A 24,936-nucleotide genomic window follows, 5' to 3' on the forward strand; every position below is an offset into this window, starting at 1 on the left:
GCGTTTAATCGCGTGGAAACTCCTCCAAACTCAGCAATCAGAATTACTCAAGGGGCATGCCGATACAACAATAAAATAAATTCTTCTTCAAAACTCAACCCACCTTCGATACGCATGTCAATTAACCCTACCCATTCTAAACACATCACAAACCAAACCCCTGCAATTTTCCTATCCCAATCATAAATGTATTAACCCGGACGACTCAAAAGCTAGAAACGTCACCTAACAGGCAAACTAAATTGCTGACTTTGGGCTCGGTTCTGCAGGCTCTAGGATTTGGTCTCTGTTCTGCAGGCTCTAGGATTTGGGCTCTAGGCTCTGGTCTGCGTTCTCCGGTTTGAAGGCTTCGCTCTCCAGGCTCCGGGCTGCGGACTCCGGGTTTCGGCCTCTGGGCTGCGGGCTCTGGATTCCAGGCTCAGTTCTCCGGGCAGCGGGCTCCAGGCTGTGGTAGGTGGGGTCCGCATCTCCGGCGGCATCTCTATTTTATCCATTTAATTAATCAGCTTCGCAAACGCAGTGCTCATTCCTCTGCATAAATACATTTCCGAAAGTGGCTTCCTTCCGCATTTTGTATAGGTGGAAATCGCATTTGATTGGCCGCAGCGGAGCACAGTGGAGCTCGCTGTAATGATATTCCGCACGCATTACGCATACGCCGCAGTGGCATTAGCCTAATTGAGTGGAGCTGCACTGTTTCCAGCTAGTCCTTCGGTCCGATGTCCATCCGATCATCCTTTTATGCCTGCCAACTGTAAATAAAATGCGCAGCCAGCATTTATGTTGAATTTTTTGTTGAGCCGCGGACAGCGTTTTTGGTTGTTTGTTTCGCAACTGGAACTGCATTAATGTGCGAGTGAAACGTGTAATGTTTATATCTATATGGCCACCAACCATATACCATATACACGTCTTCCTGACTTTCGGCCGGTCAGGGATTTTCGAGTTTCCGTTTGGCTGCACAGCGACGCAAAACGAAACGGAACGAAACGAAACGAATTCATTTCATTTCATTTCATTTCGTTACGGTTTTTCGGCCTGATGTATTTCAAAAAGGCAAAAGCATCGACATCCTCCGAAACCGAAGCGTTCGCCACTCAGCGCTGATTAGTTTTAATTTTAATCTAAAAATCAATTTCCCGCCGTGCGGCTGCTCTTGTTTTTCGTCCTGCACACAGGAAATCAACACGGCAAACGGCAAACACAACAGCAGCAACAGCAGCAACAAGAGCAGCCGCATGTCCTGCCTATCCTGTGACAGATTTTCCGCATACATACATACGTACATACGTACAATCTGTATATGTATGTATGTGCGAATTGTTATCGCCAGAGGATATTGCGTTGCTTCCTCGCTGCGGCTCCTTCATTGGCTTAAGATACCCGGATAAATGCAACAGCAGCACTTCAGATGCCGGGATTTAGTGCCACCCTCGCGCCCAGATTTTTTATTTCAGCTGTCAAGTCGAGCTGTGTCCTTGCACTAATATGAAAGCCACGGCTCGGACGACAGCAGGAGCAGTGGGAAAATCAGGACGAGCTGCGGCTGAACGCCGAAGGATAGACAGGAGGCAAAAATGCTTAAAATTGAATTTTTATGATTTTTAATTATTTTTAATGACGCTGCTTATTGGGTAGAAGCTGCTCGTTTTTTCTCCTTACGCCCGCTGGCCGAGCAATTTGTTACGCGTTAATTCGTGCGTGCTCAGCTCGAAGTCACTAGCAGACACCACCCATGTCACACCACCCACAACCACCCGCACCACCCGCACCACCAGCACCACCACTCCCCTTGGGGCAATTTCATTTAATGTGCAGTGCAGGCTTATGCAAGATTTATGCGCGGCTATTAATATGAAGAGTTGTGCGCAATGTTCCTTTCATTTAAATGTCATTAAGCATACGATTTCCTTCGGATCTTCCCCGGACTCACTCTATGTTTTTTCTGCTCTTTTCTCCATTTTCCCACGCAGGTCGATCCGAAAGTGGCTTTTCCGCGCCGTGCACATCCCAAGGTAAGTTCCACAAAAAAAACGCAGCAAAATTGATATATATAAAATAAGAAATAAGCCACCCAAAAATATATACTCTAAGTGGGGAAGGCTATCTCGATACTTTTACTTATTGAACTGACTTAAATAACTTTTTATTAATTTTAAAACTGGTTCAGAAAGTGCTTATTAAACTACTGTCGTTGTTGTAGGCAGAACATAAAATATTTTAATGACATGAAAGAATAGAATGTCCATGAAACCACCAGTAACATCCAGTTGGGCAACAGCTGGCTAATTTCGACTAAAGTAAACTTGACATAATACTTAGCAAATATTTTTGACTTTCAGTCGTAAAATATAATGCATAGCCTAGTCCTTTGTATCCTGGACATGCTACCTTTATGGTCCAACAAAAGAACTCTCTAAAAGGGTATAAAAGTGCACAGGAAAAAAAAGTGAAATCAGCAAGCCAGGAAAAGCAGCCCCAAAAATTGTCAGCCAGTTTCGTGGTTTTCGGTGTGTGTGTGTGTGTGTGGTTCGAGGTGGGCTGGCAAAAGGATGTGTCATAAGTAGCAGTAAATGGCAGATGAAATTAAAAACGGAAGATGACAACAACAACGGGGCTGCCAAGTCGAGGCGAAGATAACTTTGTGTCTGACAGGCGTCGCTTGCTCTGGCTTCCTGCAACCACCCATCCACCACCCACCAACCAACTGCCATCGCCCACCCACTTGTGCCGCCCACAATGCCACCTTAACACCAGCTCTCTTAAAGTGATGATGACAACAGAATTTCGGCAAAAAAGCAAAGGCACAAGGAGGAACCACTGCGAACTGCTGCTGTCTACAGCCATCGCAGCCACCCCTCTCTTTCTAAGCTTGCCACACGCACATTTTGTACCGGTTAGACAGCGCGTTACAAATGTGCCCTGTTTTTTCCTACTGGCCTCCTTTATGCTGATATATACCCTTTTTAACGGATGGCATTTATACAAATATCTGTATGGGTTTCATAGGATATATTTGCAGAGTTGTATATTAATGGTTCCTATTAAACAGCTTAAAGTTAAAACATCTTAGGTACGTGCATAAATTTGCACCCTAAATAAGAATTGCAACCAATTCCATTACTGAAATTACTACTTTTCTAACCTTTAATAAGGAATTAACTTTAATATATAAAAATGTCTTCTGAACATATTCGATTTCTAGTTGTGTACTGTATACCAAATAATTTATACATCATACCTTCAAAACTATCTATACCAATTTTTGCACCTCGGTCTGTATTCTTCTTAAATCATATAGTTTATATATAAAGCTAATGCCCCAAAAAAGTATTTCTGATAACGATTCGGGTGTATACTCCTGGTGGACTTGTTTAGCTGGGTAACTTTTTACCGATTCGGCTGAACGACAAACCGCAAAGCACACCAAAAATACGCACGCAAATGGCACGCACGCACACACTTGCTCGGAATACACTCACACACACACTCACATACATAATACAGGGAAACGAAGTCGAAGGCAGAGCCTCCTGTTTCCTGCCGCCCCCCCCGCCATTTCCCAAGATCCTTCGGTCGTCGGCAACTTTCCTTGGAGCTATATGCGTGCTTATCAACACGCAGCTGATTTCCGTTGCCATTCCAGAGGCGCGTGCCTCCCAAACACCACACCACCCCCTCCCCCCACCGAAATTACCAGCCCCACTCGCACCCCCAACCAGCCAACACCTCCCCCCCCGCAACAGCAGCCAACAATTATTTACGTAATGTTATTATTATAATATTTTTTTAAACGCATTCTCACTGGATTTGCGCGGCGTTACCAAGAAGTAGACAGCCACGAGCAAGGGCCAAAAGGATGTTCGGGAGGCGAGTTGGTGGCTTAAGGCTTTAAGGAGCAAAGAGGCTGGGGGCGTGGGGAGGGGGGGGCGTGGCTAGGACGTTGGCTATGCGGCATTTTGCGAGTGGCTTTGTGTTCGCTGGGGATCTGGTGCTACGCGCGAATATCCTCTCGCATATTAAAAGGCGTTTAAAAACATAAATCCAACGTCTAACGGCTGCTTATGAAAATTACGAGGAAAAAATGACTGACAGAGCGGGACGGCAAATGGGGTATAGAAAGAGATGGCAGCAGGCTTAGTGCGAGGCAAATGGCAGGGACACCCAAAGGAGTTTTCCTACGCAGTGCGATGGCGAAAAAACCAAGATATCTGTAGGAAAAAACTGTGCAGGCGACATCAAAAGCAACAAAAAAAGAGAAATCGGGAGAACCCCCCACCCCCCAAAAAAAGGGAAAGGGAAATGCGAGAGGCAGAATGATAGGGAGGACAATTTCTCGGCCCGTTTGCCAGGACCAAAAAACGAGGACCAGGCTGAGAAGGAAGGATTGCCCGCAAAATGCGGCCCAAAATGCTTGCGGTTGCAGCGAAAGTTAAGAGTTTTAAAAAGGGAGCGTAGACGTAGGCAGTTTGGGGTTGGTCTCGATGGGGCCAACGGTGGGGAACGGGAACGGGAAGAAACATAATGAAATGAAGCATACTAAATGACGCTGCTAAGTTCTCGCTGGGACACAAACACACGCACGGCAGGACACTGGAAGAAATCTGCCCCACTTTAATTTACGAAAATACTGCTGAGCAATCCACTATCTAAAATATCTCAGATATTATGTTAGTGTGTTTAAAGGATGGAATATTTTAGACAGGGGTAGTGAACCAAAAGTGGTTATTTCATAGAGTTATGCTTAAAAATATTTAAAATATATATACATTATTTCATACTTGTAATGAGATGATACAAATTATTTGTTTATAACTGGGTACTTTAAGCAGAAAGTACAGAGGTATGCTTATTTTCCCTCAGTGCAGTGGCACACACACGCATAGCGCGCCATAATGAAATGCGAAAAAATTGTGATATTTTTGGACCATAAAATGCAGATGAGCCGACTAAGCAGAAAATAGTGTGGCAGCCGGAGAATAGGGGACACTCCGAGCAGGAGGGGTGCTAAGTAGGCCTCTACTTTCGCCACATCCCCTACTTTCACCCCCCACTGCTGCACACAGCCCCAACTTCCCCAACAGCCGCCACTTGCTCTTCTTTCTGCTTTTTTACACATGTCGCAGCTCCTCCCCCGAAACTTCAGCCGAGTTAATTTCTTCGCTTTTTAAGCACTCCCCACCATGAATATGAAATGTATATTTGTGTTAGTTATATTTTTGGGGCGGCTGCGAAGAATAGAAAAATGGGGGCGGCAAATGGGGAAATGGGGGGAGAGTGGCATACATATGTCATGTAAAAAGTTCGCTTTTAATGTGCAAAATTGCTGGCGGACTAGGGCCATAAAAGTGCATGGGAATAAGTGAAATGGATTTTTGGGCTGCGCTGTCCTGTCCCATATAAGTGCGCCATAAAAAAATGAATTTCCCAGAACGGTCCAGCAGAACGGGGCAGCAGATATAGTTTGAACTTGGCTAGGATTTATGGCTGTTTGTTCGGAACAAAAGAAAAGCGCTGGGACCGGACCCCACATCCCCATTTCCCCATATGAATCTGCTTCCTTATCCCCGTGGAGTGCGTGTGAGCAAAAAATATCCCGGAATCGTTGAGTTGGGTAAATCCTTTAATGTTGAGTTGAGGTGCGTACACGAACAGGTCGTATAAGTGTATTATATGCACAGATCGGATTTCGGTCTTGGCATTGCTTAGATTAAGTTATTTTATCAACTCGAACCGCATAGTTATGGGCCAATGAATAGCGCAGGGCAACCAGGCGAAATTCTTCTCACATAAAAGAATTTCATAGTTTTTCAATGAAGCTAGTCAGGTAACACGCCTTGCTTGATAAAGTAATTTTATGTTCTTACTATAAGACGTATTTTGAGTAGTTAACTGAAAACCATTATCTATTACTTGTAATGATTCTATAACAGACAACCGGATGTTGTTTATGTATTTACTTATTGATTTCCCAATGCTGTCTGCTGCGAACTGTTTGCTGAATCAATATTAGAAAGTAAATAGAGGAGAGCTAGGGGAACTATTTGAAGGCGGTGCTTTCTAAATATGCTGCAATTTAACATTACTGCATAGGAAAACAACAGTGTAACTGGAAGGAAGGACAAAGGTTATTGAAAAATTCTCCACTCAATCATAGACTCTGGCAGTTCTGAAAGTGATTTGTGACATTTTTGGAATTTTATTTCGACAGCTGCTGAATTATCCCGTCCCACAACATTTTCGTAGGTAAATTAGACGTAAACAATTGTGCGGCCCATAGATTTCCCAACGAGTATTACTTTTGGACCCATCCCCTCCTGGAGCTGACCAGGCGCAGACATCTCTTTCATTCGAGAGCCCATCAATGGCAAATGCTGTGTCCTGGCAGCCTGGCATCCTGGCATTAAATTAACACGCTCGAATGTGCCGCTCATGTGTGGGTATTTGTATCTGTGTGTGTGCTGGCTATGCGAGTGCGAGTGTGAGTGCGAGTGTATGTGTGAGCGTGGGGGAGTTGTACACTTACATTGTGCAAACTTTTCTAATTTAAACCGGCAGTTTCAGTCAATTGCCACAGCTTACCGCTTTCGACATGAGTTTTACTTTTTTAGTACCTTCGGGTGTGCGACGGATGCGATGTTGGCGCATTTCAGACAGAGATGGAGAAGTGTAGCGGAGAAATGGGGAAATGGGGAGACGGAGAAATTCCAATACATTAAAAGTTGTGTGAATACACTTGGCAGAATCCATTATAACCCAGCCAAACTGAACAGAGCGGAGCTGAGCTGAACTGAACAGAACAGACATGAAAGCCAGGCCATAAATCTAATAAATACGTGTGTTTCTCACCCCTTTCACTTTCCCTCCACCTCCACCTCCACTTCCCGTTCCATTCCCGCACTTCCGGTTCCGTTTGCCGCCCTGCGCAATAACTTGTGAAATATGTAATCAATCAAGATGGAACAGTCGTCGAGGCAGCCAAACTATGTGGCAAGTATGCGTCTGACTGCAGTTCTTGGGTGGCATGGAGGCGGCTCTGGGGTGAAAGTTCAGTGGGGCTGGGTCGGGTCGATTAATTCAACTTTCTGCTGCAGACAATGGCATGTGAAAAAGTCAAAAAGTTGAAAGTGCAATTTTGTCGTTATTATTTTACATTTACAACAAAAGATAGCAGCAGGAGCGCAGTCGAAAAGCCAAGCGCAAAATATATATAAAAAAAATATCGCAAAGTTACTCAACTATTTTATGCGACTGGCGGCACGCTGTGAGTATGTCTCTCTCACTCATATCTCCATCTCGCTCGCCCCCCGTCGCACCCACACTATCTCGCAGTGTGTGTAATTGTCAGTTAGTTGGCGCTGTCAGTCCGAATGTTGAAATTAATTTATTTCAATTGAAGTTGAACTTTTGCGGCGTTATTACTTTGCGAAACTTTCTCCGAGCTACGCATAATAAACGAGTGTGGGAGCGAGAGCGCAGCTGTGGGTGCGAGCGAGATGGGCGCAGTGGCCAGGTGCCGAATGACCTCCACCGCCCCCACAACAGAAAGCCACCACCGCCACCCACTTTGCATACACATTTATTTAGCCTTTGCCAAAATAATCAAATTGCCAAATTGCAAGTGTTGCCATCAACGTCAACAGAATGTCATCTGCTCTCTGTCTCACTCTATCTATCCATCTCGTGCTTATATATCCACCTCTTTCACCCCGCAACTACCCGTCCCTTTCGTATTTTATTTTTGATTTTCTATGCCAATACTCGTTGTCTGCTTTCTTTTTACAACTTTCGGACAGGCGGGCGAAGGGGAGGCGGGGGTGAGTTTTCCAGATTCAAGAGTGTGATATGAGGGAAGATTTTTCACGAGATGGGGCGGTGGGGGCGTGGCACAGGACACGACAGGTGCCGCTGACGTTTGCGCTGATAATTTGTTGCGAGACTTCAGCATTTGCAAGTGGCAGGCCTTGGACGGCATTGATAGTTATTTGATATGCATATTCAAAAATGCTCGCTAAAAAATAAATACGAGTATAAAATACAAAAATGCAAAAATACAAGCATAAAGTACAAGCAACAAAAAAATATTGATTGCAAAAATGGCGCTAATGATGCCCGTAAAAATGAGGTGGGCTGTGGAGCAAATTGAAATGTGTTTATTGCATTGAAACAAATACGAGTGGCAATTTTGTGTACACTTTTTACAGCCATATACATGTACATGTATGTTCGTATTTTATTTACATTTTTATTAATAATATTTAATGCCTTTTCACGTGTTTGTTTTATTGTTTCCCTTAATTTGATTAAGCTTAGGCATTTGTAATACTTACCAATGACAACAGTTCGAATGTGACTTTGTTGCTTGTTATTTATTCCATTCTTGTTATTTATTCCATTCTTTTTTAAGCTTTAAAATATTTATTTAATCCGAAGGCTTTCATTTAAGTATTTCTAGGAAATGGTATTTAAATATGTCAAAATTGAAGTTTTGTTCATCACCATTAGTTGACTTAATTATACAAAACTTTAAGCTTCATATTTTCTGACTTTCGTTGCTGCTATTTTAAATGGTATTAAATATGAACGTTTGTCTTGCATTTTTAACATTCCAAATTAAAGTGTTTCTTCTACATTTTTCCATTCCATTTACATTAGACTGTCCATATTATCCTGCTCGAAGTTTACTTAAAGTGTGTCATGGTAATTTCGGCAGAGCTTATGAACTTCTCGACTCTTATTGGTTTCGTTGTTGTTGTAATGCTGCCTTTTAAACTCGAATCAAAAATCAAAATCCGCACCAGCTACAAATGTTAAATCCGCAAATAATTGACAAAGTTTAGGCATAAACGTGGCTCTGTCTCTGGGAAATTGCCGTGGGTGTGCGCAACTTGTGGGCAGGAGGGCTGGAAAATGGGGTGGCGGGGGTAGATGGGAGTGGAATGGTGGGTGGCTAACAAGAATGCTGTGTGTGCGGGCCAACTTCAAAATATGTTGGCCACAAATGGCAAAAGTTTGACAGGTAAACGGAATTCGGATAGAATATCTATGTACACGGTATACACGTGAGTGCGGGAGGGAGAATTTAGTGGGTTTTGCAACCCCTTTGCCAGATGCGGAAACCACTGAAACAGCTGCGACCATCGAAATTCTGGATTTGGATTTGGATTTGCGAGAGGGGCGTTTTAGAAACGTTCCGATACTTTGTCTATCTATGCGGTTCTAGCTGAGCGGACGGAGGACGAAGGACGAAGGACGGCCATTTATGTTTAATGAGATACTTTTTAACAGCCTCATAAATGGCTATGATAACCACTTAATGTCGAAAGCAACGAAAGCCGAGTGAAAACAATTTACATATTAAACTTGCGCCGAGTTGCCAGCCTGTTATCCTCGTCGCACATCCCGCTCTCTCTCTTTCTATCTCTTTCACATGCCGCCATCTCTTTCGTTCGGCGTGCGAAATATGTTTGCCTGCGGCGCATTCACTTTAATTTGATTAAATTTTGAACATTTTCACGTAAAAGTTGCTCCTTTGGCTCGGCTTGGCTCGCCAGCTGAGGCTTCAGTGCATCGCTTTTCCCGCTTTTCCATGCTCTCTCATCTGTGCTGGATGGATGCTGGATTGGATGGCCTGGTCTGGTCTGGTCTGCTCTGGTCGGTTTGGATCGGATCGGTGGCTCTTGGTCTGGTTTGGTCTCGTTTCGCTCGTTTTGGTTTGGCTGAGCTCGGTATTTTTGGTTGGACCTCCTGCTGTCTCAAAAAACCTGATGCCACCTTCACGCTCAGCTGTTGTCTGCCTGAATTTATCTCTCTGGGTGCGAGTTAAATAGGTTTGATACCCTGTAAAACGGGGTTAAGATAGGGCTAAGTTTAATAGCTTATTACTAGAATCTTATTAGAAACTCTCCAGCTTATACAATGATTTGTTGGGCAAAAGCCATCAAAGATTTGTTCAGATTTTCATCAAACTTCTGTCACATTATCTGGAACATTATAAATGAAAAGTAAAAACAGTCTACCTTCTTAATCTAATGCTCCTTAGATTCGTGTATTAGTATCTACTATTAGGGAATCAAGTATTCCGCACCTCCATGGAGCTCTGCGTGCCTATTTCGTTTGAGTATTTTGTAGTTTCTGTATTTTATAATAAATAGTTGTTTAAACTTTCGCCTCCTCCAGCCGCCAATCCCCCGCCGCCTCTCATTCACCCACTTGCAACACCACCCAAAAGAGATGTTTCCCACCAATGTGGCAGGCTCTTGTTGCCGCTGTCTTTGTTGCTGCTGCTTTTGGTGCTATTGGTGCTGTTGGTGGTGGTGCTGCTGCTGTCCGGCTCTTCAACTATTTTTTATGCAATCTGCTGCGGCTCGGCGAAGGACCCCCCTCTTCACACATCGAAAGGCCCCGAGTTGCATTGTTTTGTTTTGTGCACTTCCTTTTGTTTTCCCCTTGCACTTTTTGCTGTGTTTTTATTTTTTGTCTGTTTGCCATTTCCTTCTCCCTGGTAGCCGCACATAGTTATGGCCACGATTTTGGTTTTCGGTTATGTGCACTGAGATTTTCCTTGGCCTTGTTTTCTTGTTTTCTCCTCCAGCCAGGCAATTGTTTTCCCTGCCTTCCGCCGCTTTATCCTCCTTTCTCTCCATTCTTTATCCCCTCTGCCTTCCATTGTTGCACAGGTTGCAAGTGTGAGCGCTTGTGAGCTTGTGTGTCTTGGTGCGAGGGGGAGTTGGGAATTCTCCAAATTAATTCGCATCATTTAAATCACAGAGAGTGCCGGTAGCTTCAAGGATGCGAATCATTGCAACATTTCTGTGGGGGTTGCCATTAAATCGAACAGAGCCCCGAGAACCAAGAACCGAGAACCGAGGAGGCGAAGGAGGAGGCGAGAGATTCAACTGGGCCAGTTAAATTATGGGCCACATTGAGCCGGGCCAAACGAACGGATAAACAATAAGTAACTGTGAATTATGGTGGCCATTACTTTTGTCTCTGCCTTGGCCCTTTGTGTTGTTTATGGCAGCCCAATAATTAGGACAAAGCCGTGGTCGTACGTGTGAACTTTCCCCGGACACGGAGGCTGCAAAATTGGTTAATTAGGGGGCCACTAAATTTCCACCGTTCGAAAAATATATTTCGGCCTCAACAGTTGGCAAATCGAATGGGATCCACCTCGATCTCGCTGTCCCTTCTCCCCCTCCGCTCTCTGCGTAAATTGCTTATGAAATTGACATCGAAGCCTCGCCTGTCTGCCGGAAATGGAAACAGCGGTAATGACGAGGCGCACACACACACGCACACAGCACCCTCTGGAAAAGGACCCATACACTTACACACCCTCTGACACACACACACACACATAACGCTGGCAGTATAACCCACATAATTGGCAAATCACACACATTGATTTCGCCGTGTGCTGGCTTCCCCGTCATCATCTCTATTGCCGCCTTCGTTGTTGTTGTTTGCTGGTTCAATCGCTCACTGCACACCGCCCACCCCGCCCACTCGCCACCCACAAACACCCGCTCCCTCCCCAAACCACCACCCCTCGGCCACCCACCACATCCGACATCTGCCTAAACAGGACGAGCGATGGAATGAGCGCATAACTACACCGGAAATCAAGACTATTCCTATGCAAAGGAATGTCTGTTTGAGGAAATGTGATTATTTCACGAATTAGCTTTACTGAAAATTTAAAAATTAATTTCTCGTTTTTTAAGCCCACAACACAAACCGTTTAATATGGATTACATTGAATTGTACCTAAATGTATGTCTTAAAAATGAATTAATGCAAGACATCAGTTGCTAATTGCCAGGATTATGCAAAGATTAAATAGATTTTAGATTTAAATAAAACAAATGACAATAGCATTTATCAACATATTTCCCCCAGTGCAGCGAGCATGAGAGAGGCGGTAGAAAATATGGCGTATACGTAATTTAAAGGCAACGATACCCAAAACTCCAGCCAAAGGCATGCGTATGTAAGGGGGAATGGTAGGTAGGTAGTCATATAGGCCATCATTAATAACATCGAGGCGTGGAAGAGGCCAAGACAACATCATTAGATCGAAGCTGAGGCTGCGACTTTGTCTATGGCTTTGGCCTTAATTTTCATTGTTCTGCACACTGGCATTGGCATTGGCATCTCCCCGCCGCCGCTTGATCTTAAATAATTAGGCAGCCTTCGGTGTCTCCGGCAGATACAACCCGTCAGCATCCATCCCATCCGCATTCTCATCATCATCGCCATTCAGTCAGCGAGACGGTGGGAGGGGGGAAAGGAAAAGAAATTCCTCATCGCCGTAATTTATAACGTTCACTTGTCATTAACAGCCATTTTAATCGCCTAGCGAGCAGGCAGACACAGACACATACAGCCCATAATGTGTATAATATGTATTCCTGTATCCTGTAGTACGCCTGTTGTGGCATTTAAAGCGTGAAAATATTAATTTATGAGCCTTTTAAATGAGCCCGTGCCCCTGGCCGTGTCCGTGCCCGTGTTGCCGAGCGCAACAAATTGGCAATGAAAATGAATCAGTTACTGGCGCAAAGAAACGAGATAAATGCACATAAGCACTGTGTCAATACCGAATGAAAAGCGGTGTAAATACTAAACGGGCGTATTAAATAATTGCATTGATTGAGGAGGCACGCTCCAGCGGACTTTACTCGCGCGAAATCCATCGAATTCAACAGTTTCGCAGCCAAACTAGTGGTGTAACTAAATACTGGGGCAGAATCTCGCATTTGCCCCCGACTCCTTTGAAGGCAAGAAACCCGAAATCTATTTATGCCCCGGCTCAAGCCCATAAACCACAGCCAAAATCCAGTGGTCGTCGCATTTAAGTGTCTTGCCGGGTTTTCTGGGGGGCGGTAATAGTGCGAGGTGGTGGTGTGGTGGTGGTTTCGGGTGCCTCGAGGGTGGTGGGGCAACTGTGGGGGGTGGCGAGCGGACCGCAGAGCAAATTTGCCCGCCGTAATCTGCACTTGGTGCTCGTATCTTAATAAACTATTAAATCAAACGCAAGCCTCAATACACGCAAGCACCGACATTCCCTTTATATATTTATTTACCGGGGGAATGCGCAGAGTTTTGAAGCTCGATTCCCTTTAAATGTTTTCATATTCTCGTATTTACAAGTTCTCACAAAACTGCCGTGTTCCTCGCCCACAACTTTTACTGCTCCCACATACGTTCCCCAGTATAGTAAATGAATAAATGAGTTATATGCGCGTTCACATTCACATTATTCTCGTACCCTTGTGGGGGATTTATTCTTATCCTGCCTCCCATTTCTCGGCCCTTGTCCGGTCGGTTTTCGGTTGCTTTTGTTCTGGCTCACAGGAAACCGATAGGACAGGGCGATTAAGGATATTCCAGGAAGGCAAGCCGGCCCGAAAGCGTTTTCCATTTCAATTGAACGGAGCCCGGAACGGGGAATATTTGGCTGCTGAGCACAGCAATCTTTAACCGGTTTCGAGTCGGAGTTTATCTTACTTTATTTGTATTTTGACTTTTTACTTAGTCCTTTAATATCCAATTTTTTGGTATGGCCTAAGGTAATTAATTACCTTAATTAAACCCATTTGACCTCAAATAAATATTATTTAAATCACAGAAGCACATTTTAATCCAGATGATTTTTCACTTGGATAGTTTGTATTCTCTGTACTCCAGATTAAGAAAAATGAAGAAAAGAGTTTTCTCGTCAAGCAGCTGAGGAATCAAAAAGAAAAGAAGGGTTATTAATCGAAATAACCTGTTCGATTGGTCGCAGCAATGTTGGATTCCTTTGATTCATTGTACACAAAACAATCATTTCAAATGGCATCAAAATTGGCTAAGCATTTAATAAAAGGAATACATTTTCGTTTATTAAACAAAAATATTTGGATCAAGCGGTCTGAAATAAATCTTACAGATTGCATATCCCAATCGAAATGACTTAATTAATTTTCCGGCTAATGTTACTGCTGAATATGATTTTTACTGAATGTGTGGCGATCTGGTTTCGGCCAGTAGCCAGTAGGTGGCGCTGCCCTTGGGCAAACTCGTACCAGATACCCCGCCTTATATGGTAGATGTACCTTCGTTCTCCCCAGCATCCTTGGGCATCCTGACTGGGCTGTCGTTATTATTTATGTTTTGTTATCCGTTGACCAGAGCGTTGGCGCTTGTTTTTTCCACACTCGCCAGCTTGCCAGCTTGGCAGCTCACCTATTTTACGATAGAATGAATATCTCGTGCGCTCCTGTTTCTGTTTCCAGTTGCCCCCTGCGATGGTGTGTAGTTTCTGCCACAGTATTTTGCTCTAAGCTTGTGGCGGTATGCGAGTGTGTTGGCCCGCTTTTTCCCCTGTTTTCCGCCCTGGGTTTACACCGCTTTCCTCCGCTTGGGCTGTTCCTGGTTCTATGTACTTCCGTTTTGTAGTGAAAAGAGCTTTGCGTGTTGCCGCATCTCCTGCTCCGTGCCCCTCGTTATATTTTTGTGCGTGTGTTTGTTTGTTGCTTAGAGAATTGATGGTAAAAGGATGTGTGTGATTTTGCTATTTTCGCTGTGTGTTGGTGTCTGTGCGTGTGTGTGTGTGTGTCTGTGTATATGTGCCGACCACAAATATCAGCCGAATGAAGTGGCATTTGTTGGCGTGGCTTAAAGCCAAGTGCGCGGCGTAAGCTCTTAACAAGTGGAATGCTTAAAAGCGACCGGACATCCAGCGAGGATTTCGCAGTAGTTCGGGCATTACTTATTCATATTTTCTATTTCTATTAAATGCAGTCACAGTTCGAGCAATAACCTGCTAGATTTTCTGGATTAACATTGAGATTGTTAGACCCAACCGATGCTGACATCCAAATTTATAGAAACTATCCCTGACTTAACTTGAAGCTATATTTTCCGCCAAACTTTCTTAGATTTCAGCTCAACAGTAGGAAGTCTAAAACTTCGTTCGTTGAGCAATTTTATATCAATAAGTTGTGCAAGTTTCACGGTTCATCATATTCACATGCATCATGCTCCTCTGGTTATCTATGAATGCTTTCTTAGTGATTTCAGTTTGCCCATTTCCGCTTAAATCTGCCCCACACACATGCACATAAAATAATGTTTTTATAAGTCTGTTTGCCGCTGCTCGATAGCGCAATTCGAGGGGCACCCCCCCACCACCTCCCATGTGGCTTTGTTTGATCTGGCTTCGGTGGCTGTGGAAGAAGGCAACCAAAACGTCCCGGCGGAGTCGTCAATAAATGCGATAAAGCCAAACATGTTTCATTTGCAATGGCTAATGGCTGATGGTTCAGCTTACCCCGACCACTTTGGCCGAAACCCCCCGTTTCTTACTCGCCTCCTTTCATCTCGCACACGTCTTGAAGCGATATCAAAAAAGAACTCAAATTAAGAATTGTATTATGTTTTTTTCCATTTCCCCAACTGCAAGATACTCGGCAACAGCCGTACTGTCAATATCAATAACCATAAATAAGTCGAAATCAATTCATGGAATCTGTGTGAAAAAATATACCCCTATGCGAATGTTGTTAAAGATTTGTAATTATAACTGACCACAATAAAACATGCAGAGCCACACAAATGACATAGCTCTGAATTAAATTCCTTTAACAATTTTTAAACAGATTAAATGAGTCAATGCCCATTTTCCATAACTTTTCCAAACTATGTAAGATAAATATAACTACCTTTAAGTGAAAAGTGATACATTTAGGAGTTTAGTTCAATGGTTCCCCTTTAATAAAGAGTTATAAAATGTATATTTATGAATTCTTTTTTTAACAAAAACTACACATTACACAATGTCAACTTTTTACAGTTCTTACAGTTTCTGAGCTTCCAAGGATATGAAAAGGATTTAGGAATGGAAGATTACTAACATTGTTGCCCCTATCACTCCTAGTTCCCGGAATTAGCAAAAATTGTGTGGTCGTTATACACCTCATATACCCTGCGTTGTCCTTAAAGCGAGAATAAAAAGGAGCGCGGCGAATGAACTCATAAAAATGTGCGTTGAGCTGCGCTAAGAAGCCGAATCTAAAGCTGAGGCAAAGGAAAACCAGTGGCGGAATGGCGAGGAAAAGCAAAGAAAAGCCAAGGAAAGCAGCGGCATTGGCGTCAGCTTCGAGTGTTTGCCACTCAGCCCAGCTCGATTCGACTAAACTCCAGTCAACTCAACTCCTGTGTGGATTTTGACCCATAATTGACTTGCACACATGCCAATTCCCCAGCTGATAGCCGCCTCTCTGCTCCCATTTTCCTATTTGCCATTTGCCATTTCCCATTTTTGCTGCGTGTCCTGGCGGCGTTATGCGGCCAAGTTTACAATTTATCCCTGGCCATGCACCTGCCACTTGGTCCACTTCCTGGTCTTTAAGTCCTGCTTTATATGCTTACGGCTAGTTGGCAACAAAAACTATTGTATATGACATTTTTAATGCCCCCACAGCTATCATTAGATGGCGAACAAAGCGACGAGCGGCGAACAAAGGCAATAGAAATAATCAATAGAAATTTTATACCCCCGCCCTCCACCGCCGTCTCTCTGTCTCACACACACACACACACAGGCACAACAATGAAATACATTACAAATCAATTGCAATCGCTCGAAAATCGGCATGCGAATTTCCATAGACGATGTCTGGTGTGGCCGTGCGATTGGATTGGCATTGGATTGGCATGGGCTGGAGTTCTGGGCTCTGAGTTCTGGGTTTTGGGTCGAGTTTGAGTTTGATTCTGGGCTGGGGTTTGCTATTGGGATTGCTGTTGGGTTGACTTGGCTTGGGCACGGTTCGTTTGATACACGGGAAAAACATTTGTATAGACATTTGTAGACATTTTCCTGCTTCTACAACTTTAACTATGAGTGACTAATTCTGCATAAGAAGCAAACCCACTAAAGCTGTAGCATTCCATTGTTAGAATATTCCTACACACAACCTAATTAACTTCGATTCTTTACCGAAGAATGCCCCGCCGACCTGATTGATTTGCAATTGGGGTGACTTTTCTCTCAGTGCGCCTGGCAAGGGGCAACATTATTATCATCATCAAGCGTACAAAGTTAGTGCCGGCGGGCTTTTCGGCGCGGGGAGATCGGATGAGCGGGGCGCTGCGGAGGACGGTGCTCCAAATCGGCAAATGAAACAAACCAGGATTTACATGTACACAGTTATTGCTGCTGCTGGTTGCACACACACTCGCACACATGGCGCTCTGCGAGGGTGTAAGTATGAGTGTGTGCGTGTGCAGCATTTCCTTTGGGTTATTTTCCGGGAACAACATTTCATGGCACTGATAAAGCTGCCATGGCAGCAGCCTCTGTCGCCGCCGACCGCGCTGCCGCCTTTCCTTCGGAGCCAGGGGAAATGCTTTCACCGAGCTTGCGCCGAGAGCGCGAGCAGTGAGAGAGCGCCAAATAGCGGTAGCCAGAGCGAGGGAGAGAGCGGAAGTGATTGCTTATTCGGCGAGAGCAAAATTCCCAGCTGCGAGCAATATTCGCTTGTCAGCGAGGAGCAACAACAATTGCCCCGGGCCAACAAAATATTTGACGCAAGCGGATTGTAAGGATGTAGCTGTCACTGTGTGCGTGCGTGTGTGTGTCCGATGGAGAGCACTCAAATACATGCATACACGTGTGTGGGTGTGGGTGTGTGTGCTCGCGAGAGAGAGCGGTGGCGCGTGCACTCCAGGCAATGTCAAGTTGACACTTTCACCAACGCACGAGACACACGACGAACAACAATGGAGGAGAACGGGAACGACCAGGACAACTTTGCCCATGATGATGATGATGACGAAGGCGATGACGATGGCTATGGCGATGGCGATGATGATGCAGATACAGATGCCGATGATGAAGAGGCAACCAGGAAGGATACTTACGTCGAGGATTGTAATGAGGCTGAGAGACGAAAAGTCTTTGATGTTCGTTCACTTGAATGCGATTTTCAAGCTGATGATAACGGCACGAAGATAGTTGCCACTATATGGGCTTAAAATAATAAATAATCCTATTAAATCGATATAGGCATAAGCTATCAATTCAGTGCCTTCACATTATTTACGTGGTGATTTTTAATCCTTTGACTAGTAATTGCACTGTTGTCAATAAAAATACGTTTTATGTAAAATACTAAGATGCTCTGGAAATAATTAATTGATTTGTAATGATTTTTAAAAAGGAACATTAAGTACTGAAAAGCTAATGATTGTTAAATCTTTTAAATAGAAATGGTAAAATAAGACTTTAATCAGTAAACCTGTAAATGTAAGATATGCTCACCGTCTTACCCTGAATGCCACATTTCTGGGACAAAGGGTTAGGACTCACCTGGCTACATCGGCATTATCCTTATTCATCAACATAATCATCGGGACATCAGCGACACCCTCTGCAGAGGTTACATGGACATTCTGCCGACTCGAATCGCTATTGTTGTTTGTTTGCGCCATCGTCTCCCCGTCTCTTGCTCTCTCGCTCCCTCCCTTCCGCACTCTGCGCCTTTCCTTCGTCCTTGCTCCTCTTTCGTCCCTCTCTCCAGCGAGCGCGGGCCACCCACGAAAACAAACATAAAGGTGCAACAATGACGCGCGTGGAGCGCCAAGTTCTCTCTCGCTTTTGCCCTCTCTCTCTCGGAGAGCTTGAGAGAAAGCCCTTTCGTTATCCTTCCTCTCCCGTGCTGTTGCAATACAAAGGTTTCTCTCGAGCGCTGTTAAAGTATTTCTCCTGCTGAAAGTGAATGTTCTGCGAATGTCCAATTTTTGTTGTTTGTTTGTTTGCTTTCGGTTGCAACATAGTAGGTAAAAGTTTTGTGGAAAGGGGAAAGTAAATGTTAATGCTTGTAAATTAGTAACATTACTGGCTTTTCATAAAAAAATTAAAACGATGCTGAAAATGGTTAATGATCAAAATAAGATAACTGATTTAGCATATTTTATTGGTCAGTAATTCAATAAGCTGCCAGTTGCATTTTGTGCAAATAAAATTAGTTAAAATTTTCACATTTTAAACTGTTTACCAACAGAAACGTCTTAAATGTACTCATAATCAAGGATGAAATCGATCCTGAAAGTACGCAACCACACTTTCGTGGTGAAAGTAAGGAGACTATTTGTGGGCACAACTTTGCATTCATTTTTGGGGATTTTCTGATGCATTTGCCTCGCTCTTCGCCTCTCAAACTTATAAGGATTCCACTGCTACGGCCTGTGCCTGTGCTATCCTGGAAAAAGTGGCGCAGCTCGACAACCCTGGCCGCTATGTGGGCTGGCAGTTAACAGAGCTCCACTCCGTGTGGGGGTGCATCCTGCGCTCTCACTCGCTCTCTCCGGTCCGTTGTCCTGCTCGCTCTCTCTGTTAGCCACTTCCGCTGTTGTAATGCTTCTGCGCCGGCAAGGAAAGCGGCGGTAAGGCAGCGGGAATGGCACTGGCAACAGCAACAGCAGCGACGGCGACTGCGACGCCGGCAGCGACGCTCAGGAGAATCCCGCTGCGCTCGGCTGTTGCTAAAAATCCTACGCAATTCGCGAGAGTCCTTCAGTCGTTATCAGACAAGCGAGTCCAGCAGTCGTTGCGTTCTGTTCCTCAGCAAATTAAAACCGTGCAAGTAGCCTAGTGTGAAACCAAGAAATCTACAACCACAACAGCCGACAGCCCCGACAGCCAAGGGAAACCGAAACCGAAATCGAATCGAATCGAAATCGAGTCATCGAGCCAAGTAATTAATCCACGAAAGTAATCCACACAAAGTCAAACCGCTTTCCAAACACAAACAAAAACAAAATAAATACAAACAGAAAACTCTCCCGTACGAAGCGGCAATCGCGTCCTGAGATTTTTGTCACCGTGTGCTTTAAGCAACCAACGCGTTCAAGTGCAATCAACAACAATCCCCCAAAACATAATTTAAAATTTGAAAATCAGGAGCAGGACATTTGTCGCGCTGTCAAACGTTGAGCTTTAGTAGTGTTTAAACAGATAAACCAATCAAATATTTCAATCAAGAAATACTGACAACCCAAAAACCGAAAATTAGAGCTTCTCAAAAAGTTGTGAACGAACCTACGAAACAGGGAAAATCCGCTACAGCAGACAGCAAACAGCCAGACATCCAGCGATTGAAGCCCAGCCAATACACACATATAGCCAAGATCAGCCAGCCAGCCAGCCAGCCGATCTTAGCCAACTTAGCCGACGCACCTAAGTCGGCCCACACACACCCATTTCCTGTCGAAGGTGTTGCTATAAAACCCATCAAGATTTCACACTTTGGAGTAAATCTGTTCTACGTGAAGCAGCCAGCGGAGTTATTTCAGCAGCCGCCGCTTCCGCAGGCGACCATTAAAGCAATTAGTCCGCCCGTGACCGCCGTCGCAGCGCCGCCGCCGCCGCCGCAGTCGACGTTCACGCCGCTGTCGACGACAGCAGCCGCCACAATTCCAACAAAGAAGCTCGTTGTAAGTGCCCCAAATAGCCAAATGCATAAGTTTCCCTCTAAGTGCTGCGATACTGCAAGTGCAGCCCAAGAAAATACCCAATACCTATATATTCTGCAAGAATTTCAAGAAATAATCAAATAGATTCAAGTTCTGTAAGACAACTTCCTCTTTGCCTCTCGGCATATTATACATGTTAGCTAACTACTGACAAATATTTGTACTCAATACAAAATGACGATAATCTTGAAGAATGAAGTATATAAACTGTCGCAATTCCGTAATGAAGGACGAACTGCAAACATTTAGATTTAATTACGTTCACCTTCACCAAGCCAGTAAGGCAGCTCATTACGAGTCCCCTAAATATCTAAATACCCCCTAAATGCCACCATCATCTCTTTATTATTAATGCTATTTAATGAAAGTTTCGGGTCTCGTCCCAGCAAGAAGTATGCAATGAATTATTTTTATGCTGGCAGCTCAAACAATCCAACGAATCGCGTCGTTTGTTTTTGTTTTCCTTCCTTCTTCAATTTTTTTTTTGTTCTTAGCGCTTTTCCCATTTTTTCTGTTATTTCTTCCTTTTTTGTTTTTTTGTTGGTTTTTTTGTTTTCTCGGCCAGGCGCGCACGCAATAAATTAATTTATGTCCAACGTCAGGCACGTTTCGCACCCTCCGCAGGACTTCTGGTCCTCGGGCACGTTTCTCACCTTGCCTGCCATCCATTACCAAGATTTGCAAGTAAATCGCTTTAAGTGGCATTGCCCGAGTGAAAAGCACAACACAGAAATTAAAATTCCAACGACCATCATCAGTGAGGGGGAATCCTCGAAGTCCTCCTTCGGCTGGAGTCTAAAATGTAGTTTGTGTCCTTGCTGCCTGATAATATCGTTTCGTTTCGTTCCATTTTCGTTCCATTTTCGTTGCTTCGTTATAATTTGCTTTTAATTTGTTTGGCAAACGCCAACACTTCAACACGGTTGCCCGACAAAAGGACCTTTGCCACATAGCCCATACACTCCTATCACCGGCTATCTGACCCACACCTCTAACTCACAAAAAAGGCAGGGGAGAATGTCATAAAAATAATTACGCACCAGGAAAATAAACGCGGCATCGCAATTCGCGTGTCTCTCGGCTCTGATACTGATACTGATCCAGATCCACGACCTCTGACCCCTTGGCTCATAAATTTTACAGCCCGGCTGTAAACGCGAATAAGCGCTCGTCGAAAAGTGGTCATAAATAAGTTGAAATATATTTATAGTGCGGTTTCAACTTGGTTACAACTTCTGATGAGCAGTCCGTGCGGCCATCAACTTTTTGGCTCATGAATGTTTCAATCGGCCAATGGCTTCATTTGAGCTGATGAAAAAGCCATTGGCGGCTACTTTGAAATACTAAAATACTTCCGACATTGTTTTTCATGCGGAAGGTCCCACTAGGTGTTGGGACAATATTTAATATATTTAAAAAAGCTTTTTAATCCTCGAAAGCTAAGTATTTAAGATGTGGTATCTTCCCACTGGAGAACTTGAAACTACTGGCTTCCTTTAAGCCATAAAGTTACGCACATCTCTCGAACTGAGTTTAAACCATAAGCGTCTTTCGTCTGTTTGGCAATAAATTCGCCATCAAGCACTCAAATTGCTCAGCTCGAAGCACTTAGCCACGAGATCGAGGACTCCGTAGGACTTTGCTCACCTAGGAGCCCATCCGAACCCATCCTGGTAACCACATTAGCCGCTGGCCCACATCGCTCGAGTTGTCTAACTGCCATTTTAGATTTGTGTCTAGTGACTTGGGCTTGTGGTAAACACTTGAGTTTAATGGTTTGTTGACTGCCTGCGGCTCAAAGCCCAAAGACGTTTTCTATAATAAAATTTTCGTCTATTGCCATTGGCCATAAAAGCGGAAAGCGGTAAGCGGCAAGCGGCAGCCTAAGCGGGCATTAAAAGTCCCTATTCCACTCGAAAATCCTCGAAAGCCCGAATCCAGTGCTCGACTGTTTTATTATTTACTAACTATTTTATTTGATTTCATTCCGGGCAACGCGCTTAGGGCTTCAGCCGGCCTTTTCTGTGAATTGTCCGATGCCGCAAAGCCAATTCCGGAGACAGCTACATGGATTACAAATGTCTGGCTTTCGCCTGACACGGAAGCCTGTTCAGTCGGTCTTTGAAAAGGGCTTAAAGTTGCAGCTTGCTGTAGTTTTGCAAAGTGCAGAGCTGTGGAGGGCCCAAAAAAAGCCCTCCGACCGCCCAGCAATTAGCTGTCATTCATGCGGGAAAAAGCGAAAAATAAAAAAAAGAAAAAAACAGCAATTGTCAACCAAATTGGCATTGGCATTGACTGGGGCCTGGGATTTGATTTATCAACACGTTTCACGTGGAGCCAAAAGAAATCATTGCCGTCAGCCAGCTGGGACCCCAGTGTACAAGTACGCCAGTGTGTGTACGAGTGTGTGCGAGTGTGTATAGTATATGGCAATTCCAGCATTATGGCGTTTTCGTTTTTCGTCTCGTCGCCGCATGAAAATGTGCGTTGTGCCAAACCAATTGGGAGCTCGGTGGGGCAAGTGGCGGGGAAATGTGAGCGCGCCCAACTGACGCGTTTCCGTCAAGTGCAACAAGCTGGGAAAAGCGCGGAAAACGGCGGGGGAGCCAAAGAAAGAAAAAATAGGAGGGAGACGGAGAGGGAGAGGCTGAAGGGAAAGAAGCACCAGCAGGAGCTGCTCGAAAAGAAGGACCAGCTGAAGATTCCCCCAGTCAACGTGCAGGGGTTTATTAAAATTTTAATATCAACACGAATGTCGACAGTCAGCGAAGTAAAAAATGTGTAGCGCAAACTTTTCCGCTGGAAAACGGAACAGGAGCCGAAACAAGACGAATGTCAAAGCATACACAAGAGGAAAATGAAAATATAGCTCCTCTTGATATTCATAGTTTAGCACTGGATAGCCAAAATGGATTCAAACTTAAGCTAAATTAAAAGTGATCAAATTAAAAAGTAATTATAAGGATTTTTCAAGATGTTGTAATCTATACATTCACATTTTAAAGAAAATATTTAATGATAAATACAAAAGGTAAGGTTGAATATCTGGCATTTAGCAAGAAAAGGAAAACAACAAAAACACTTGTTAATAACATTTAAATCTAGATTTTATCAAAGTCTTTTGGATACAAAATGTTGCCGCGTATAGTAAGAAGAGTGGGACAGAATGCAAAGGAATGGAAAAGCGGGAGAGCAATCAAGACCCGCACAGGATGCCAGGATGCCAGGATACTTGGATGCCAGGATGGCAGGATGGCAAGCTGCTGCTTGAGGACTTGTTCAATGTGTGCGTAAGCAAAATAAGTCATTTTCCCTTATGGGCCATGCGGCGAAGAAGCTGCAGAAATTCATCGATTGAATACAATACAAATATGTCAACGAGTCGCTTGAGATGTCGCTGCTGTGCTGCTGAAATCTCAGACATGGGAAAGTCATCGAGGAAGGCGAGCGAAATTGAGGAAAATCGTGGAAAACGAGCAAAACTTGAGCGGCTGGCAGCTTTGGTTTAACTCATTTCAATGCGCCCTGGGGGAGTTTGTTTTGGAGGCAAAAGCAATCAGTCAGTGGAGTGGCATATTCATCTCCATCCGTGGGGTGTTGAATTACGGGTATTTTGTGTGAATTGAATTTGGCATGCCCCAGCAGCGGGAACCTGACTTTCCACCATCGAATTTGGGTCCTGCAATGGGATGGGTATGCGGCTGGGAATGAGAATGGGAATGGTGATGGTGATGGTGATGAATATTGCGATGCGGATGGGGATGGAGATGGAGATGCGGATGTGGATGTGGATGGAGATGGAGAAGTCGGATGCCGGGCCCACACCTTGCCAGCTATTTACGAACGCATTCCATTCCACTTGAATCCTGCGGAAAAGCCAGGAAAAGCGACAACCGCCGGCGGCAATCAGGGCGCCAATAACAAGGATGAAAGATGCCAAGGCGCTGGCGAATTGTTATTTTATGAAATTGCAAACACAATCAAGCTGAATTCCTGCGCCCCGCCCACTTTTGTCTTTGGCAATGTCACTGGGTTCTCTCCGTTTTTGGTGCCCGGAAAATTGTTGTTTTTCCCCCTCCCATTTCCCCCCTTCATGCCAGACAAATAAATTGAACTAATAGAGCTGTTAACATTGGAGGGCTGCAAACTTATAACCGGTTCGCTTCGGCTTGGGATCGGGATCGGGAAATTCCTCAAGTAAAATATTTGAATTGCCAGCGAACAATGCGCAAAGTGTGGAGTGGAAAAGAAACCGCCGAAGCACTCGAGCAACTTGCAAAACAAAATCCGCTTTTCAACAATCTTTTCTCCCCGAAAAAAAAGTATTTTCAGGGCATTGTTTTTGCTCCCAATCTATGCGTGTCTGTGTGTGGGTGTGTGTGTGTGTTTGGGCCAAGTTATTAGATTCATTTC

At 44.3% G+C, this 24,936-nt stretch overlaps 1 protein-coding gene across 11 annotated transcripts in view; it reads left to right on the forward strand.

Annotated features, from left to right (window-relative positions):
- LOC122618539 (RNA-binding protein Musashi homolog Rbp6) overlaps positions 1-24,936 on the forward strand; it is a 178,461-nt gene that overhangs the window by 74,627 nt on the left and 78,898 nt on the right. For 10 of the 11 annotated variants that reach the window (XM_043795047.1, XM_043795048.1, XM_043795050.1 and 7 more), the window contains exon 6: positions 1,974-2,015. In XM_043795047.1, the coding sequence (XP_043650982.1) occupies positions 1,974-2,015 (42 nt within the window). Of the gene's footprint in view, positions 1-1,973; positions 2,016-19,589; positions 20,485-24,936 lie in introns of those variants that run through there. The other variant, XM_043795056.1, reaches the window with a different exon arrangement.

The sequence above is a fragment of the Drosophila teissieri genome, chromosome 3L (genome assembly GCF_016746235.2).
Source record: "Drosophila teissieri strain GT53w chromosome 3L, Prin_Dtei_1.1, whole genome shotgun sequence".
Taxonomy (NCBI): Eukaryota; Metazoa; Arthropoda; class Insecta; order Diptera; family Drosophilidae; genus Drosophila; species Drosophila teissieri.